The sequence below is a fragment of the Myotis nattereri genome (assembly GCF_964212035.1).
Source record: "Myotis nattereri genome assembly, chromosome: 2".
Classification (NCBI taxonomy): Eukaryota; Metazoa; Chordata; class Mammalia; order Chiroptera; family Vespertilionidae; genus Myotis; species Myotis nattereri.
In genome coordinates this window covers 86,368,083-86,389,342 of record NC_138076.1, presented here as the reverse complement: position 1 = coordinate 86,389,342, position 21,260 = coordinate 86,368,083, and the positions used below count along the sequence as shown (strand labels likewise).

The 21,260-nt window shown below is 37.1% G+C and overlaps 1 protein-coding gene across 2 annotated transcripts in view; it reads right to left on the bottom strand.

The window, feature by feature from the left end:
* Positions 1-21,260, bottom strand: part of GTF2F2 (general transcription factor IIF subunit 2) — a 159,289-nt gene that overhangs the window by 31,126 nt on the left and 106,903 nt on the right. For both annotated transcript variants that reach the window (XR_013995502.1, XM_081082776.1), the window contains exons 6-7: positions 16,322-16,421; positions 4,082-4,225 (exon numbers count right to left, since the gene is read on the bottom strand). Coding sequence is in view for 1 of the 2 variants with exons in the window: in XM_081082776.1 (XP_080938902.1) it covers positions 4,082-4,225; positions 16,322-16,421 (244 nt within the window). In the remaining variant the exon portion in view is untranslated. The remainder of the gene's footprint in view (positions 1-4,081; positions 4,226-16,321; positions 16,422-21,260) is intronic.

Below are 21,260 nucleotides of genomic sequence, written 5' to 3'. Positions count from 1 at the left end.
TCTGACTTTATATCAGTTACTGGAGGTTGGCTTTTAAAATCTGCTTATTTTCCCTTTAACTCCTTGATTGTTTATGCAAGTCATATACCGGTGAATGAGAAAGAAAGACTGGCCCTGATAAAAACTTTATCTAATTGCTCCCTTTGAAAACATTAAACTGCCAAGATCACTTTGAGCACTAACACTCTTCTCTAATTAATAATTTTGCTTACAGAAGTAAAGGTGTTTTAGGAAGAACAATATGGAAAGGAAGGAACTGGAAAAATCAAGAAAATACTTACAATTCACTCAGAATACATAAAAAATGACATTCAAAAGGCCAGAAAGCAGATGGTAACTTAAGAATATAGTAGTAGTATTAATGAGGATGTGTTGAAGTGATACACTTCATGGTTAGAAACTTATCAAAAGTTGTATTGGAAACCATGTGAAAATGAGAGAATGTCATTAAATGCAGGTACTAAAAAAGTGATTATTAACATGAACAAGATATTTTTCTTCCCTTTTACATGGGACTAAAAAAGTGTTTAGTAATAATATTAAAAATAATTATTTGCAAAATACTTGGCAGTTAATGCATCTTTCATAAACAAATATTTATAAGGATACTATAAAAGGTATTAATTTAAACACATGTTTTAATTTTATAATATCATAAACATTTAATATAAATAATAGGTACATTTTATATTAAGCATGTCATATGTTAAATAATTTACTGTTAAATAGATAATATATTATACATTAAACATATTTCAGTATCTTGTCCAGGACTAACTGGCTAAATGTTAGGGCTGGGACTTAAACTCAGATTCCATAATTCCAAATGCAGTGCTCTTTCCATCACATCAGGAAACCCTTTCCTGGATCTTTATGCTACACTGGGTTCCTTCATTCTCATTGCTGCTCAGGCTAAAATCAAATTAATAGAGTGTTCAGATGACCATTATAACAGACTCACTTAATGTAATGTGTACCTTTTACAGGGAACAGTTACCTATATGAAGATGAGTTGGGCTTTGGCCACTTTTTTCTAGGCCAATCAATGGGCTTTGCCAACTCAGCTCAAATGTGAGAGGGAGGTGGAGAGGAGATGAAACAGGAGAGGGAGAGAATCAGATTTAGAGCTGGAAAGGATCACAAAGATAATCTACTCCCTCAATTTTAGAACCCACTGAGGGAAATGGCAGGGCTGGAACCAATTCCTGCCTTCTCCTCTAAGCAAGTGTAATTGTAGCCCTGACAGTCTACACTTTCTTAAAACTGGCTTTTTGTCCTCCATTCCTGATAAAAATGAGGTCAGGCTTGAAAAATCCATCTGAGGAAAATATGGTGGCTCTGGATACTGAGGATATAACCATTTCCCTTTTTCCAAATTAATTCATCTAATATTTAGGGATATGAATATCGAATTCCGTATTCAAGAACCTTATGCTTGCTGAGGCAATTCAGTCTCTAAATAATAAAACTATTATGCCCAGGCAGCGTGGCTCAGTGGCTGAACGTCGACCTATGAACTGGAAGGTCATAGTTTGATTCCCAGTCAGGGAATATGCCAGATTGGGGGCTCCAACCCCAGCATGGGGCATGCAGGAAGCAGCCAATCAATGATTCTCTCTCATCATTGATGTATCTATCTCTCTCCCTCTTCCTTCCTCTCTGAAATCAATAAAAAATATTTTAAAAAATGATTATAAAATAATTTAGTTTCTAGATCAGTGGTTCACAAGCTCTTTGAGGGTCGTAGGCCCTCTATGAGAACCTAATATAAACTATGGATCTATTCCCCAGAAAAATCCATACCTTTTACTGGATCCTCTTAAAGCCCATGAATTAAAGAAAGCTCCATAATAAGAGATTCACTGAGTACCACCACATAAAAATTATCTGAAGAACCAAAATTGAGAGAATCACTAGTTATCCCTTTTCTTTGATGCAGCTGAATAAACTTTAAAAATGTGCCATTGTTGGGGGTGGGGGCAGCTGGGGAGAGGTCAAGGGGGGAAAAAGTAGACTTATGTAATACTTTAAACAATAAAGAATTTAAATTAAAAGAAAAGAAATTAAAAATCTAAATTCAGATAGTTTTGTCCCAGTTAAGACATTAAATATAAGTTTGGGTCAGTTTAGCTCAATCAAGAACACCCATTGGTAAGCTGAGTTCAATCAATCATCCCTGGGTTAGCTGTCCCTTCAGCCTGTCATCTCTGAAAACACTAGTTCCCTGAGGAACTAGGTGGGCCCAAGTAGCCGTATTTGTTGTGTAGTAGTAGTTGAAGTAGTTATAGTAGAACTAGTAGTAGTTATAAAAAAAAAGCATTCAAAAAAGTTTGCTATAAAACAGTATGCCTTGTTTCGCCGGCAACAGCCTCACACATCTCGTATTTACTGCATCTCTTGATCGTATCATTTCCTCTTGTGCTTAATTTAATCTCTTGTTTTGTTCAGTAACATGCTGTACACTCTTGTAGCCTAGATGCAATAGGCTATACCAAATTGCCTATAAAGGCACGCTGTATGTATGTGTATGTACGTGTACATATGTATGCATGATATGTATGACATAATAATAGATCTGTTGTATCACCATTAAAAAAAAAGTGCCATTGCATGTTAAGGCAAAGGAACTCTTTTGCTAGTACCTTCTGAATGTCCCTCTAAAAATGTCTATTTCCATATATAGTATTATTATTCAATGAGAATATATATATTGTTTGTATTCAGAGTTTCCAGATTGACTTTTTCATATTTACATAAAACACAAAGATAGACTTCATTAAAACCGGAAGAAACACAGCTTAGCTAATGAATTATTCTATTTCAATTTTTTTTTTTCTAGCTTGGAATGCCGTTTCTGAGGCTTTGATGCTGAAAGGAAAGAAGTCATTAAGATGAGCTGATAATATTACAGCATGAGCACTTTCCTCCTGTCTGTTAAAAAAATTATTTAGATATTTTGGAATTTAAATTAATTTCTTAATGAAAAAGTAAAAGATTGAAGTATAACAGTAGAGAAGTCTCTGCAGAAGTGAGAAACTGTACAATCAATACTGAAGTTTCATAAATCATTTCCTATAGCTTTGAATAAATAGGGGGAAAAAGTACCAAGCCCTTTACTAAGGAATGATTTGGTTATGTTAAAAAGTTTTTAAAAACTGGTTATCTTGTTGCATATTCTGTAGCAAATAAACAGAACAGTTAGAATTAACATAACCTTGAGTATACTAGCAAAGTGGACAACTGATCAAAGAAACTAGATAAAAGGACAGAAAATAAAAGGTTTTGCATTTAACTTTTAAAACTTGTAAGTAAATACTGTTATAATTCAATTTGATGCTTTGCTAACATTAAGTGTAAGAAAGAGAAACAGAAGGAAATGCCAAAGGCTGGAGAAAGGATCTGCATCCCTTTACTTATTTCCAGCATTCTAAATGGATTAGAAATACAAATTATTAGCAAATATGCACAAAAGTCTGGAGAACTGGTAAAAAATGATCATTTAAAGAACAAACAAGATTTCAAAAACATCAATTTATTTGCTTAAAAATGGAGAATAGGCAAACCTAACTACAGTCCCAACAAGCATCATGAGGCAGTAGTGCCAGTTTAAAAGGACCTAATGCTAATGTTAGGTAGATTCTGATTTAAAAAATCCATTACAGAATAACCCACAGGCAGAATAAACTCTCTCATTGTGACAGACCAGTATGACTCTTAAAAGAATATGATTCTTCTAAGACACATTTTCCAATTAAAAAAAGGAGTTGAGTTTTTTTGGAGTAAGCTAGGAGAACAAAAGAAAGACTAGAAATGACATAAAAAACGACTTCAGGCTTAATGTTCAGGATCAGTCAAAAGGAGAATAAATTCACCTTTATTTCTTATGCAACTATTAATATTAAATATTACTTGAAATTCAAAATAATGAAGCTGATGTTATAAACAAAAGAAAGCTGCATTAAGACACCCTTTCTGCCATTAACACGGTGCATGTGAACTTACATATGATACACCTCTCTTAAGTGGTTCACTGTTAGTGAAGCAGGAAACATTAAAAGGATCAATGTGAGCATATACATACCACAGGCTGTTTTGTGATGTCCACCAGGTCCTTAAGATTATAATACTGATGTTTCTCAAAAGCCGAAAACAGCATGTCTAAGACATACTGTTTATCAGCTCGAGCTCGTTTTCCATCTTCTTTCTTTTTCCTTTCATATTCAATCTATGTGCAAAAAGCAAAAGAAATAAAAGCATTAATTCAACATGTTCACTCTGAAACAGGCATTTTCTTTCTTTCCTTTAAAAAAAATATATTTTTATTGATTTCAGAGAAGAAAGGAGAAGGAGAAAGACATAGAAACATCAATAATGAGAGAGAATCATTGAACGGCTGCTTCCTGCATGCCCCCTTACTGGGGGATCAAGCCCATAACCTGGGCATGTGCCCTGACTGGGAATTGAACTGTGACCTTCTGGTTCATAGGTCAATGCTCAACCACTGCGCCACACTGGCCAGGCCAGGCATTTTCTTTTTAGGCATCCAAATAACAATTAGATTTTAAACTGCAAGGTAGCAGGTTTAAGAGCTATGATTCAGAACCTGGGGTTCTCACTGCTCCCAGGGGTCCTCAGGTCTTTAAGGCTCTAAGAAGTATTAGGTCAGTATTAAAGTCGATCTATAAACTATTATTTCCTAAATTAAGCTTTATGCAATGTATCCATTTCTAAAAAAAAAGGGGGGGGGCTTTCTTTGCCAAAATTCTCTCAATTTAGTGTGGCTCCTCGTTAGTTAGCTCATATTGATCAGAAAGTCTAACTTTAAGTTCTTTTGTTTTTGATTGTCCAAAATACAATAAGTTTATCTAACAAATGTAGGTTAGTAGGTAACACCTTTCAAAACTGGAGGATTTAGGGGCAGCCAGAAGGTTAAGAGACACTGGCAGATCATAGAACAGGCTCTCTAGGAAGTGACAAGTTTGGGAAACATTGGTAGAAAGCCAAGAATGTGGGCAGTGATAGCAGGCTGCTTCTCACCCCGACTGGGTGACCTCCCTGAACTTGTTTCTTCTATAAAATGAAGTAAACAATGACACTAAGGGGATGTACGTACGGACTTACTTCTAGTGTTACCATTAGACTTGTTCATTTGTAAAAAATCATCTTTTTATTGAAAATATGCAAACTTTCAGCTAATTAAGCTTTTAATTTTCTTAGAAACAACTTCATTTTAATAAGGCATCAGGAACTTGTTTGAAGAACTATATTTAAACTGCAGCAGCCAGCCCACCTGGTAAATAAAGCATCAGCAAGTGACAGCTGCCAGAGAGCAATCTGCTGTGTATCCACTGGAATAACTATAATCTAGGGGCTTGTGTCCAAAGTAATAAAATACTTTCAAAACTTACAATAAATCACTGCATAAATTCCAGCCTCATATAGTTGGGCTTACTCTCTCTTTTTAACAATAAAGATTTGTTATTAAAAAGATAATATTTAGTTTCCACTGATGTTAAGACTAAAAATTTATCTATACTTATTCAAAAATTTTCAAATTAGAGGCAAGAGGTAACTATGACAACAAAGAATATCTGTCTTTTAAGTAAATAAAACTAGAAACTAGACAACAAAGAAGGTCTAACAACCATCTTAATTTTTTTGATATGTAGACCTTGGGAGTACAACTCAAAATCTATTTATCTCAGGAGGTAGAGAGATAAGACTAATGGTGTGTAAGGGCACAAATTTGCAATAAGCAGTAGATAAGCCATAGCAATCTAGAGCACAGTGTAATGAATATAGACAACATTGTACTTTATGTAATATGAATATAGATAATATTTCCTATAATTATGTAATATGGTAAACATCACTAGGACAATCATATCTCTATATAAAAGTCTAATATGCAAATTGCCCCTGTGGGAGTTTGATCGGGAGACCGATTGCTCACTATGACGTGTGCTGACCACCAGGGGTGGTGTCAAATGAAGGAAAGCCCCAGCAGACAGCTGGAAGGCCCCTACCGGCCCTGACTGCCAGCCAGGCCTAGGGACCCTACCCATGCACAAATTTCATGCACCAGGCCTCTAGTTATAATATATACATGTATCAAAGTAACATGTATAACTTAAATTTATCCAATGTTATATGTCAAATGTATTCAATTTAGAAAATAAATCAATTTATCACTTTATTTTAAAATATTACACTTGGACTATGGGCTACCCATTGCACTAAGATACAAGGCAGATAAGATAGCATCTTACAAAATGTATCCCTTTCTTAGGGCTCATGTATTAAAATGTATACAGAGGACCTGGAGCATTTTATTTTATTAAAATTTTTTTTTACTGATTTCAGAGAGGGAGGGAGAGATAGAAACATCAATGATGAGAAAGAATCATTGATTGGTTGCCTCCTACACACCCTACAGTGGGGATCGAGCCTATAACTCAGGCTTATGCCCCGACCAGGAATGGAACAGTGACCTCCTGGTTCATAGGTGGACACTCAACCTTGAGCATTTTAAATGTAGTGATAGATCACAGAGCTCCTAGGACAAGATCATAATGCTGAAAGAAAAAAAAAAGTACATGCATGACACAGACTGTATTGTTGGGAAGGAATGAAATGCAGCCAGTCTCAACATTTTCTGAGTGGGAAGACCATGAAAGAAACAATGATGGGAAACTAAAGAGGATTTATTAGAAAAGAATAGAGAGACTAGAAGAGCTAGAAGCAAGACTAGAGGGGAGAGATTAGAGAAATCTACGACCAAGAAGAAAATCCAAGTCTTCTAGTGTGGGAAAGATGGAGAAACATGATAAAATGCACTTAAGGACAAAAGTAGAACACAAAGTCTACCCCGATTCAGCAAGAAAGTAAGCTGCAAGAGGGCAAAGACCACAAGGGATGGATGGATGTGAGGTCCACTTAAGAATTTTTTTCTTTAGGATCAAAAGAAGGATAGAACTAAGAGAATGATTGTATGATAGAGAAAGAAAGCATGATAGACAGGAAAAAACTCATAAATCCAAGCATGAGGGTCTTTGGATTAAAATATATATATATATATTTAAAAAAAATATATATATATCATAGAACACTTAAGGGATTAATATTTTAAGCCTTACTTTACTAACCAATGACAAAAATATATCTATTTTCCCTGGTTACAATTGTACTTACACCCTAAAATCCTCTTCCACTGTTGCACTGCACTTGACTGGGTTTATGTTTTATATCAGGGGTCCTCAAACTACGGCCCGCGGGCCATATGCAGCCTACTGAAAACATTTATCCGGCCCGCCGGGTGTTTTTGTCGCTGCTGTGTGCATAGGAATTTGTTCATAGTTTTTTTTTAAACTATAGTACGGCCCTCCAACGGTCTGAGGGACAGTGAACTGGCCCCCTGTTTAAAAAGTTTGAGGACCCCTGTTTTATATTGTGATGGACAGTCCAGAAAGGGGGGTTGCTAAAAAAGTAGGAACAAGCCCTGGCTGGTTTGGCTCAGTGGACAGAGCATTGGCCTGCGGACTGAAAGGTCCCAGGTTCGATTCTGGTCAAGGGCACATGCCCAGGGTTGTGGGCTCGATCCCCAGTGGCTGGAAAGCAGGAGACGGCACAGCTGATCAATGATTCTCTCTCATCATTGATGTTTCTATCTCTCTCTCCCTCTCCCTTCCTCTCTGAAATCAATAAAAATACGTATTAAAAAAAAAAAAAGTAGGAGCAAGTCTGGACCAGGGGATGAAGCTGTTATAATCCTTTATTCTGATCAAATGTGGGATAAGAAACACTTTTGGGATATAGAAAATAGGAGTGAGAATCAGCTACAGAGGGGTGGGGAAAGCCTATTCCGTTCTCATAGGCTTGAGTGGGATGTGGGATTTCATTTAGCCAAAGGCCATTGGTCCTCAAGAAAAACAGTCGGGAGGAAGTGGGTACCTAGCAAAAGATCAGTGTTAGGCTTTTGTATCCTCTGTATGGAAACACAGTTGTGTGATATGTCTGCCCTCCCTTCCTAGCCTTAATTTATGCTGAAAGAAGAAAGTTAAAATCAGGGAACAGGAAAGAAAAGGGATGATATGTTCAGCTTCCTCCCTGAGAAGTCTCTCTCTTGTGTAAAATGACCAGAGAAGCTAGGAAGATTAATAAAAAAAAAAAAGTCTTCAAATAAAGAAACCTACTAATAAAGCAAGAGGGCTCACTTCAGAGAGGTCACACACTTTACTTGGCAGCAGAGAGAAAAACTTTTTAAGTGTTTGTTATTAAATTGTCCCAACCCCAGAGCCAGATGTCAGACCCAAGGAGGCCTGAATCCAAGGAAAGAGTTTAAAATAAGTTAGAAAGAAACATTAAAATCAAACTGAGCCCGGCTGGTGTGGGTCAGTGGTTAATCATCAACCTATGAACCAGGAGGTTATAGTTTGATTCCTGGTTAGGGCAAATGCCTGGGTTGAAGGCTCAATCCCCAGTGTGGGGGTTGCAGGAGGCAGCAGATCAATGATTCTCTCTCATCATTGATGTTTCTCTCCCTTCCTCTCTGAAATCAATAAAAAATATTTTTTAAAAAAATATATTTTATTGATTTTTTTTTACAGAGAGAAAGGGAGAGGCATAGAGAGTTAGAAACATCAATGAGAGAGAAACATCAATCAGCTGCCTCCTGCACACCCCCTACTGGGGATGTGCCCGCAACCAAGGTACATGCCCTTGACACCTGGGACCCTTCAGTCTGCAGGCCGACGCTCTAGCCACTGAGCCAAACCGGTTAGGGCTAAAAAATATTTTTAAAAAATTAAACTAAAAGGATAAGATTAAGTTGTGATTAGCAATGTTAGTAAGTAGTGAGGAAAGTACCAAATTCTACCCAGATCTCTTTTAATCTTGGTTTACATACTTCAATCTAAAAAATACTGCACTGATGTTGGTGCTTTCCTACTTTAAATTAGGGAAAAACAGATCAATACCTAAGGGCAGTGCAGCCTAACTTTACTTTGACCAGTGAAATTAAAACACTTAAAAGTATAATCTGAAAACCCAGACATATAAAATAATAACAGGAATGACAAAAATGGAAATATTCCTCATCAGAGAAATTTAAGTACTAGAAATTTAACCTTACACTTATTTAAAAACAAAAAGTGGAATATCTCCTTAATGCCTTCAGGGCCCCCTGCACTATGGATAACCTATAAAATATTGTTTTAAAACAAAATTTTTATACTATAATATTAGTTAAATATCTTTTGATAATTCCTAAGGCAGGCTCACAATCCAAATTCTACTCTGTGATATCTGGTAGTTCCAATGTATATCCTATATAATAAAAGCCTAATATGCTAAGTGTCTGGTTGTCCGTTCAACCAATCAAAGCATAATAAGCTAATGATATGCTAAGGCCGCTCAACCACTCATTATGATGTGCACTGGCCACCAGGGGGACAGACACTCCAACAAGTAGGTTAGCTTGCTGCTGGGGTCTGGCCGATTGGGACTGAGTGAGATGGCCAGACACGCCCTGGAGCCCTCCCACGGTCCCTCCCCAGCTGGCCAACCTACCGCATATCTACCCGGCCCCAATTGTGCACTGGTGGGGTCCCTCGGCCTGGCCTGCACACTCTCGCAATCCAGGACCCCTCGGGGGATGTCCGAGAGCCTGTTTTGCCCTGATCCTGCAGGCCAGGCCTAGGGACCCCACTGGTGCACAAATTCGTGCACTGGGCCTCTAGTGTAATTATAAAAGGGAGTTAAATTATTTCTATGGTCATTACATTACTAATAATTTTATACTCAGGACAAAACTAATGTTCCTAACTTTTCTTTTTAAAACTAAACAGTGTAGAAATGATAATATTTCTTTAAAAGTGATTATTTACTGATTTGAGAGAGAAGGGGTAAGGAGAGAAAGAGAAAGAGAGACAGAGACAGAGAGACATCGATTTGTTGTCCCCCTTATTATGCATTCATTGGTTGATTCTTGTATGTGTCCTGACCAAGGATCAAAGCTGAAACATTAGCACATGGGGACAATGCTCTATCCAGCTGAGCTACCTGGCCTGGGCAGAAATGATAAGCTTAATATTACACTCACAACTTTGTAGTACAAATAAAATTAATTCTATAAATAAACTACAAATGATAGATATGAACTAGACTATTTAGAAGACTACAGTTTTGAGACAATGTTATTTCTTCTCTTTTTAGCTCTTTTCCCTTTGAGCATCCTGTTTGCACTAGTGCACTGGCATTGTAAGACAATAATTCTCAAAGCAGTCAGAGATATCTAACTTGTTAGCAGCCACCAGAAAATATTAGTAGGACAGTTATTAGATTAGAAAGAGCTTTTATATTATGTGAATTTTCATTACCTAGCTTATATCTGCCCTCAGTGACCACTGCTTAACCAGCTGAATAGAAATGTCAATTCAGAAAGAAATTTAAATGTAGTTCCCAATTACAAATTTTGCAATCCATATACCCATCATACACAATTTTACTCTCACAAGAGAAAAAAATTATTCAAGACTAAAATGCAACCAAATGTTTAAAATCCAGTGTGGATGTGATATAGAGATGTTCAACCATCATTATGAAATCTCAATCACTAAAATTATAAATGCCACTCACTGCCAATTAAAATATTCTAATACAAATGTCTGCAAATTCTAGATTGTTGTTTGCAGAAATACTTTGATTGCTTTGTCAAGGCAGTCTTTGTGCAGGCTTTTAACTTTTAAAGTAAGCATGACAGCCTTGATTATCATGATTTGCATTTTAAATCCTTATGAAAAATCCCCACCCTCAGTGCTTCCATTTCTACATAGTGTGTCCAAATTAAGTCTTTAGAGTAAGCCAGTCCTTGGTGTGCAAATTCAAATGGACAAAAGCAGGTAGTATAATTATACTACAGTATAAAAGGCAAATATTGCTGACAGGCCTTTTTGATATAGTCCTGCAGGCATCTATATTAGTCAGCAAAATTCTAAATTTGTACATATAACTAAAAAAAAAATAATAAACCTCCCTCCTCAATAACCTTAGTTCTGAAGATTAATACAGTTGGTTGCCACATTGAAGGGACTAGAGTATACATAAAAATGAATCTTCTCTCTAGTTCCCGGGGGCTTATCTCAAGATTTTACATAAAAATTCTATTCCTTCCAATAATAGTTTTCTAGTTAAGTTTTTTTAGGGGAGAGAAATCTTTTTTTTCAAGCTGGGGTTGGAGTGTACAAAGGGAATGAATAAAAATAACAAAATATTCTTTTTAAAAACCTCAGGTCTGGAGGAAAGAGACTTCCTGGCCTTTCCCCAATAGAAGACGGCAAACAGAACTATAAAAAGTTCCTGTCTATTTGGATCAGTAGCTGCATGCTACAATTATCCAGGGAGCTTGAAAATTTTAAGACAGCTGGCTTCACATCATATCGATTAAATCAATCTTTGCAGGTATTTTTCTTTTTAAAAAAGCTTCCCAGATGATTCTAGGGTACAGCTAGCATTGGGGACCACGATCTAGACAACAGAAACATGATTCCTTATGAGAACAGGTCATAAGACTGTGGACTACTTAATAAGAATGCTGTAAATTTACACAGGTTAGATCAGCCGTGGGCAAACTACGGCCCGCTTGAAATGAATAAAACTAAAAAAAAAAAAAAGACCGTACCCTTTTATGTAATGATGTTTACTTTGAATTTATATTAGTTCACACAAACACTCCATCCATGCTTTTGTTCCGGCCCTCCGGTCCAGTTTAAGAACCCATTGTGGCCCTCGAGTCAAAAAGTTTGCCCACCCCTGGGCTAGATGATAATGTCCATAAAGTCAACCAAATCACACATGCAGAAGCACCCTTACTTGCAATCAGAGATAGAGGGAATTGGAAGGAATCTTTCACATCAGCTGACCCCATATTTTGATTACACACCTGTCAGCGAAATATGTAAAGCACTGATACTGTTATAATTTAACCTAGTTATGAATAACTGGAAAGGAGCGAAGGGAAGGCCAAATTTTACAGGCATGCCATTTGTGCAGCTTTGCCAGGAAGCTGAAGTTTAACATTCCCCAGGACGCCACCGGTCTGTCCCCTGCAGGCCCAGTAAAGTATGCCTGACATAGGGAAGGTACTTTCCTGTCAGACACACCTGGGAATGGGCCATTGGCCAGAGTAGGCGTGGCCACTGCAAGCCTGGGAAGATTCTATATTTATTCTCCTAAACAACGAGTTTGCCCTTTTGATTCTCTTGGGACTTGTGCTGCAGGGGGTGTGCTCTCCTGGCTCCCCTGCATTTGCCCCCCAACACAATGGTTTGATGGACTGGAACTAGCCTAATGCTGTACTGGACCCTGTTCCACCATGGAATGGAAACTGTGGACACTGGCTTTGCTTCTAGCTCTGCTGAATCCCCAGCTGCACACCTTCCAGAACTGGATTAAGGGAAATGGGGCTTTGGAAACCATGTAATTCCACAAAAATAACTTTCTAGCTTATCTCATTCTCCTATGGGCCTCTGGAAATGCTTATTCTAGTGGTACCCCAGAAACCCCACTCTCACTAGCAATGCAAACAGCATTTCTCTGATAACAGCTAAACTATGTATATCTATTTTTAAATTGTAAAAATGTACTGTATTAATATGAATACATATTATACAACATAGACAAAAACATTTAAAGTAATAAAATAAAAAAAACATTTTAAGAGTAAGTTTTGTCAAAATTACAAAATAGTTTACTGTTTTGCTCTCAAAATACAGTGATCTGTCATGTTTTGAATGCTTAGTTTTTATTATTTTTCTTTTCTTTTATATTTTTACTAGAGGCCAAGTACATGAAAATTCATGCACTGGAGGGGTGTGGTCCCTCAGCCTAGCCTGCCCCCTCGCACAGTCCAGGAGCCCTCAGGGGCAGGAGGTGACCCAGCAATCAGGGGAAGGCGACTCCCCATCACACCTCTGCTGCTGCCATTGCCGGCAGCGCAAGCCTCGGCCAGCCCTGGTTACCTGAGCCTCGGGAGCCCTAGGCGGCTGGGCAGCTGCCATCTGAGGCTTGCCCGTGCCTCGGGCTGGCCCCGGCCTTGCCGCACGCCTGACACCCCGGCAGGGCCGAGGGGACTGGGTGCTGCCATCTTGTGGCTGTGGGTGCCGCCATCTTTGAGGGCATGGCAATCAATTAGCATATTCCCTCCTTATTGGCTGTGGGTGCCGCCATCTTTGAGGGTGGGTAAGTCAATTAGCATATTCCCTCTTTATTGGCCATGGGCACTGCCATCTTTGCGATGGCATGAGGGCCAATTAGCATATTCCCTCTTTATTAGATAGAATTGATTTCAGATAGGAAGGGAGAAGGAAAGAGAGATAGAAACATCAATGATGAGAGAGAATCTTGATTAGCTGCCTCCTGCATGCCCCCCCATCGTGGATCGAGCTCGAAACTCATCCATGTGCCCTTACTAGGAATCCAACCATGACCTCCTGGTTCATAGGTCAACGCTCAACCACTGAGCCACTGCTGCAGAGCAACAGCATATTACTTTGAAAGTTTGTTTTCACTACTTAAAATAATGGCGGGGGGGGGGGGGATGGAGGGGGGTGGTTAATATTAAAATGTTTGCAAAGTGCAGGATTAAACAAATTCCTAAAGGTTCCCAACATTAATATAGTCAAACTTCATTTCTCAACCATCTCCCATTTCAATCAATTTGGTTCTCAACAAAGTATTCACAGGAAAAAAATGCCTCCACTGTCAATCCAAACTTCGGTTTTTGAACTGACAACCCTTTCCAGCTGACACCTCAGCAAGACAAAAAGCGTTGCTCAGGCAACAAAGGAGAGAATGCTTTCTGTTGCTGGCAAAATCAATGATTAGCACAATTTTAAAACATAAAATGGCCATCAAGAGTGCTAATATTGCTAAGGGTGTGAAAGAAAACAATGATCACAGACAATTGACAATGTAAAAAAAACTGTTGTTGATTTGGATAAATGAAAAGCAGTTAGCCAGTGACAGCCATTTTGGAGGTAGTGATATAAGAACAAGCAAAGATGCTGCATGCTGACCTAAAAGACATCCCCAGACCGAATGATTAGCTTAAGGCTAGTAAGGGGTAGTGCAAATATTTAAGAAAAGAAGTATTTATTTATAGATTTAACAGTACCTCTGACATGTACTGTACATAAGGAAGGTTAAAACAAGGAATCATTAGGAGTTCTGGAATAGATTAATTCCATTTACATTATTTCTAACTAGAGGCCCGGTGCACGAAATTTGGGGGGGGGAGGGGGGGAAGGATGTGTGTGTGTCCCTCAGAAAGGTTATCTCTCTTTACAGCTTATGGAAAGTGAGGTCTTTCTTGTCCTCACTGTGATAAACATATACAGGATATACAGGAGTGGAAACTGTATATAGAAGTTTGGCCCATAAATGGAAAAAAAAGCATAGTTAGGGGTTACAGGAGTAGCATATTAATGAAGAAAGGCAAAGACAATTAAGACCTATAATATTTTACACTTCTGTATTTCCACTTGGCTTCAGAAAATTGCATGTATTTCCATCTAAGAGTAGACAAGATGAAAATAGAAGAGGGTAAAAAATTAGACTTTTATCTACCTGTCTCAACAGGAAATAGAAAAATACATCTCTTGGATAATTTGACAATTTTGTCTCCACTTATCTTGCCTGTTCTTTTCTTCAGTTTAAATTTTTCCTAAAGCATAACCAGAGGCAGTTAAATTAAAGCCTGGTTGGATGTAACTGAATTTTGACTTGCTTTATTTAATCTACACAGTGTAGCAATTTTAAAAATTTGAATGTCTTTAGAAGGGGCATGTGAACTCCAGTTCATCACAGTGCCCAGGATTTTTACCTTCTTACATTTCAGCATTCTGCTCACTGAGGATGCCGGCCTGGCATTTGCCACCTCATATAAAATAACTGTAAGAAATTCAACTATCATAAAGTAGTGGTTCAAAAATGAAATAAAAAACTAAATAAATACAAAAGAAAAAATAAAGTAGTGGTTCAGGCCAGTCTTAAAGAGTTTATTTCTTCTTGAACTCAGTATTAAGAAGTTATTTATCAACAAAACACAACACAAGATATCAACTGTTCATTGCTACTTGACTTAACTTAGGCTTCATTTTATTTTCAGAGAATCATCAAACTTTTCCTTATATTACAGGTACTTCAAGACTCAAAACCCTTAGCTCTGGTAGCATTGCTAATGACCTGCAGCAACATAGCACACTGGTTAATTAAGAGTAAACTCCTACACCAGGCTGCCTGGGTTCAATACTGGACTGATTAATTATCAACTGTGTGACCTCAAGTAAGCTAAACTGGGGTCTCTCAGTTACTTTATCTGTAAAATGAGGATAATACCCGTAGTTACTTCATAGGGTAGGTATGATGGTTAAACGTGTCACTATTTATGAGACACTCAGAACAGTGCCTGGCACAAAGTAGATTTACATATACAATATATGTGTGTATTGTACATTGTAGAATACAATATATATAGTATACATCAGGGGTCCTCAAACTTTTTAAACAGGGGACCAGTTCACTGTCCCTCAGACCATTGGAGGGCTGGACTATAGTTAAAAAAAAAAACTATGAACAAATTCCTATGCACACTGCACGTATCTTATTTTTAAGTAAAAAAACAAAACGGGAACAAATACAATATTTGTATTTGCATGTGGCCCGCAGGCCGTAGTTTGAGGACCCCTGGATATGCTTCAATAAAAAAAGGTTTAAAACATAAGGGCAGCCCTGACCAGGATTGCTCTGTGGTTAGAGCCTTGGCCCTTGCACTGAAGGGTTGCAGGTTTGATCCTCACCCCCAGTTGGGACTCATGCAGGGGCAACCCGTTGCTGAGTCTCTCACACTGCTGTTTCTCTCTCTCCCTCTTCCCCTCTCCCCTCTCTTCCACTCTCTCTGAAAACCAATAGGAAAAATATCCTCAGGTGAGGATTAACAACAACAAAAAACCCACAAAAAACCAAAACGAACATAAGGGCAGTCCTCACTTTGCATGGTAGTGTGAGACCGTAAATGACTGTGCAAGCTGAAACTAAGCAAAGTAATTTTAATAATCAATGGGAAAAATTACCATTGTTTCATGACCTTTAAATTTTTTTGTCAAAACATTAAAAACTCTGTTACAAAGGTATAAAATATGAAAAAAGTAAAACTATTATTTATTAGGGATACCATAATTTATCCCTTACTAAGGCTGAATAACTCAAGCACTTGATAGCATGGTCTATGATACAGAAAAGGTATAATGAAGAAAGACAGACTTACATTGTATTGATGATTGGCAACAGGTTTGTAATTGGTTGTCACAACTTTGTCCAGTTGTTGTGATAGCCGTACAGGTTTAGAAGATTCTTCTATTTGCAGTCTGAAAAATTAAAGGCACTATTAACAAATTCCCTTGTCTATTATTATTAGAGTGAAACCTGAAGAATTAGTCCTATAATTCTTCTTCCTCAAGAACTAATACTTAATATATACAAGTAACCTCAGAAGACATGCCAACCTTAATATAATACTTCAAAAACACACTGAATATACGACTATATTGTAGAAACTAGACTATAAGCTAAACATACAATCTCATTGTGATTCTACAACTTTTTTCTAACCATATACTGATAGTCAAACTTTTATTAAAACAAATGATTTCTGGAAAAAATCTGCATGAAAAAATGAATTACTGTATCTTAAATCATTTGGCCTAAAACTAATCAAGTTATTAATTCAGAAATTCTATCCACTTAGTACGAGATAGAGTAAATAAAAAGATAATACACTACCACTCAGGGTCTAGTGCAGTGATGGCGAACCTTTTGAGTTTGGCATGTCAGCATTTTGAAAAACCCTAACTTAACTCTCGTGCCGTGTCACATATAGAAATTTTTTGATATTTGCAACCATAGTAAAACAAAGATTTATATTTTTGATATTTATTTTATATATTTAAATGCCATTTAACAAAGAAAAATCAACCAAAAAAATGAGTTTGCATGTCACCTCTGACACGCGTGTCATAGGTTTGCCATCACTGGTCTAGTGGCTGCTTTATTGGACAATATAGACAGAATATCTCCATTATCAAAGTAACTACTATTGGACAGCACTAGTCTATTTTAGGATTCCCTCTAAATCAGTGGTTCTCAACCTTCCTAATGCCTCGACCCTTTAATACAGTTCCTCATGTTGTGGTGACCCCCAACCATAAAATTATTTTCGTTGCTACTTCATAACTGTAATTTTGCTACTGTTATGAATCGTAATGTAAATATCTGATATGCAGGATGTATTTTCCTTGTTACAAATTGAACATAATTAAAGCATAGTGATTAATCACAAAAACAATATGTAGTTATATATATGTTTTCCAATGGTCTTAGGCGACCCCTGTGAAAGGGTCATTCGACCCCCAATGGGGTCGCGAGCCACAGGTTGAGAACCGCTGCTCTAAATTAAAACATAACTCAAAATACCACCTTTTAAAAAAATCCTCACCTGAGGATAATTTTTCCATTGATTTTTTTTTTTTAAGAGAAAGGAAGAGCGGGGGTAGAGAAACATCAATATGAGAGAGACATACTGATTGGTCGCCTCCTACACACATCCTTTGGTGTGTGGATCGAGGCTATTACCACTGAATTACACCAGCCTCGGCTCAAAATACCACTTAAAAAAAAAGCCAAAAATAAACATGGCACTATGTACAGTATATTATAAAACATAATACTTGACCAGAATATTTATATATTCAAGTAGCAATCTTAGGTAATTTTGTTTTGGACTAAATGTTATCATATTTCATGACTCACATTTTACCATTTACTCCTTATTTTTAAAATTACATGAATTCATTTTTTCTATCAGCACAGTAAATCTAAAAAATGTTTTAAGGGGGAAAAAGTAGTTTTTCATAGTGACTATTTTTAAACAAAATGTATCATTGTACCTTTATTTATTTTGTTAAAATATATTTTATTGATTTTTTACAGAGAGGAAGGGAGAGGGATAGAGAGTTAGAAACATCCATGAGAGAGAAACATCAATCAACTGCTTCCTGCACACCCCCAACTGGGGAAGTGCCCGCAACCAAGGTACATGCCCTTGACTGGAATCGAACCTGGGACCCTTCAATCCACAGGCCGACACTCTATCCACTGAGCCAGACTGGTTAGGGCTATCATTGTACTTTTATTCTTCTCATCAGTAAGATCAGAATATAAGAATATATTTAAAGCACTACAAGGAAAAAAAATGCCAACCACATCTAGCTAAATTATAATTGAAGAGTAAGAGTGAAATAAAAGCATTTTTGAACAAAAAATAAGTCTATCATTGATAGATCCTCACTGAGAGAACTACTCAAGGACTTTTTTCAGTAAGAAGGAAAATGAACCCAAAAGAAACTAGTGGTATGCAATGGTCATAGCAAAGAAATTGAGAACCACGATAGAAAGTTGTCCACTTAATAAACAAAAAAGGTGGGTTTTGTGTGTGTGTGTTTTTTTAAAGAAAGTGCAACTAACATGAAAGGTGGGAAGGAAGAGATCAGAATTAATGCATTTCTGTCTCTTTCTTTTGTCTTGTTAATCCTCACCCAAGGATATTTTTTCCATTGATTTTTTTAGAGAGAGTAGAAGGGAGAGAGAAGATCGATGTGAAAGAGGCTCATCCATTGGTTGCCTGTCTTACTGGGGCTGGGGATCAAACTCCGTAACCCAGGTACATGCCCTTGACCGGGAATCAAACCCACAATCCTTTGGTCTACAGGCCAACTTTCTAACCACTGAGTAAACCCGGCCAGGGCAGAATTAATTCATTTTCAGATTTCTATGTTCCCTAAATTTTCTGCAATAAGCATCTATTACATTTATAATCAGAAAGGAAGTATATTTTCTTGAAAAAAAAATCATTTCTTGGAAGGTTAATTTAAAAGCATAAAAACATTGGTTATTTAAAAGCAATGCATGGTCAAGGATCCAAGATGACAGTGGAGAGGAAATTCAGACATGACACGTACAGAGGAGAGACGATGTGAAGACACAGAGAGAAGATGACTATCCACAGACAAGGAGAGGGGCCTAGAACAGATCCCTTCCTCATGGCCCTCAGAAGGAACCAATCCTGCAGACACTCCAGTCTTGGATCCAGGACTGTGTGAAAATAAATTCCTGTTGCTAAGCCTAAATAAATAAAAGCAACACATTTAACATCATATATTACTTAAGAGTGGGACCTTAGCCCTAACTGGTTTGGCTCAGTGGATAGAGCATCGGCCTGCAGACTGAAGGGTCCCAGGTTCGATTCCAGTCAAGGGCATGTACCTTGGTTGCGGGCACATCCCCAGTAGGGGGTGTGCTGGAGGCAGATGATTGATGTTTCTCTCTCATGGATGTTTCTAACTCTCTATCCCTCTCCCTTCCTCTCTGTAAAAATCAATAAAATATATTTAAAAAAAAAAAAAAGAGTGGGACTTTAAATTCTTTGGCTCATTTAGAATAGGAACTAAAAATAATTTTCATTTAAAATTCCTACCAAAGCACAACTTGCCGCTCTTATAATATTTATTATTTAATTCCCTGGATGAAGTTTATTATCTATTTGCTTCTGCCTGCTCTTAGGCATATCAAATTACTCAGAAGATATATATCTACTAATTGCTTTTTTAATTTGAAAACTATAACTACTATAAGTTTTGTTTTTACAACAAACCCAAATCAGTATAGTAGTTTCTGCATTGAAAAATAAATATTTTTATTCTTCTGTTTATAAATCCTTCCCTAATCTTTAAATACATAAAAATGATTGTTTTTATAAAGTGTAAGAAAAGTACTCTGGAAATGTCTATAGGAGCTTACTGTTTATATAACTATAAATCAAATGTTACTTTGCTTTTCATGTGACAAATACATTTTCTATGAACCTTGAAGAAAGCACTAGCTAGAGGTCTAGAAGGGAGATGTCCACCCAAAAATGGACTTTGACTTACAATCCTTCAATGGCCTATTAACTGTTCGTAGATGAAACACAAGCTTCTTTAACATGACTTCACATCCCTCTGGGTTCTAGTCCTTGCTTATCTCGCACATTTGCACCAGGCTACAGCTGTGCCATGACCAGATTTGAGAAGGAGCCTCCTCCTGGAAATCATGCAACACTTGTTTCCTGGGTGCCTATCTCTGCCAGGGGCTAGGTTAGAGGTTGGGAATGCTGCAGTGAGGAAAAGACTTGTTCTAGAGAAAGACTAACATTAAACACATGCTTATCCACAACTAATTTACTGCAGCTCTAAAGAGAGACAGGGCAGTGGTATTACAACAAATGATTGCATGTTGGCATGACATAAAAATTAACTTCAAGGTGTGCACTTGATGGTAAGCTGGAGCAGGACTGCTTATGCTTACAAGAGGTCGGTCAGGCAAGAAGACTGGGTGAAAATAACTTCTCCAAGCAGATAGGATGTCTCAAAGTGACTACGAGATAAAATCTTTAGAGGTAAAAAAGTGGAAACAAATAGGAATGTTTACAAAGTGTTAGATCTAAGCCTGCGTAAATCCTTAAGGAAATATCTATTAAAAAAAATATAGCTAAGTGGCAAGCCTTTTCCTGAATACTTTTTTGTGTTCTAACCTTGGTCCTGTCCCCTAATGCACTCAGTTCTCAGGGGTATGGCCTCTCTAAATGGGAATCTGTTATGCTGCCACTAAATCATCTTCCCTGTTTCAATTGTTTCATTTCACAATTTAATCTTGAGATATTTAAAAAGGGAAGCATTTACTAGCTCCCTCCGTCCACATTAAATGATTGTTCCCATTACTTCATAATTTGAAAATTCCTTAGGGTTTCAGTTTGTTTAGGTGTCTTTATAAATGGTAGCTTATTCTTGTCATATTCTTATACTTGAATTTATCTGAAGAACTTATTTGCAGCCACTGCATCCTGATTTCAGTTCATGTGGAATACTTTCAATTCTAATGTAACAGTTCTATAAGCCAATGCCATCATCCCAAACAGTGTCATGCCACTTTATCCTCAAAGTATTTATTAATATTTTAAATATATAAAGAAATACACTTAACTAACATTTTAAAAATAAAAAGCTCATGTAAAATTTTAACCTTTTTATTATACATTTAAAATTTGTTTAATTAAAAAAGGATCTTATGATTCAAAACTCAAAAGGTTAATCTATGGACTGAAAATGTGACAT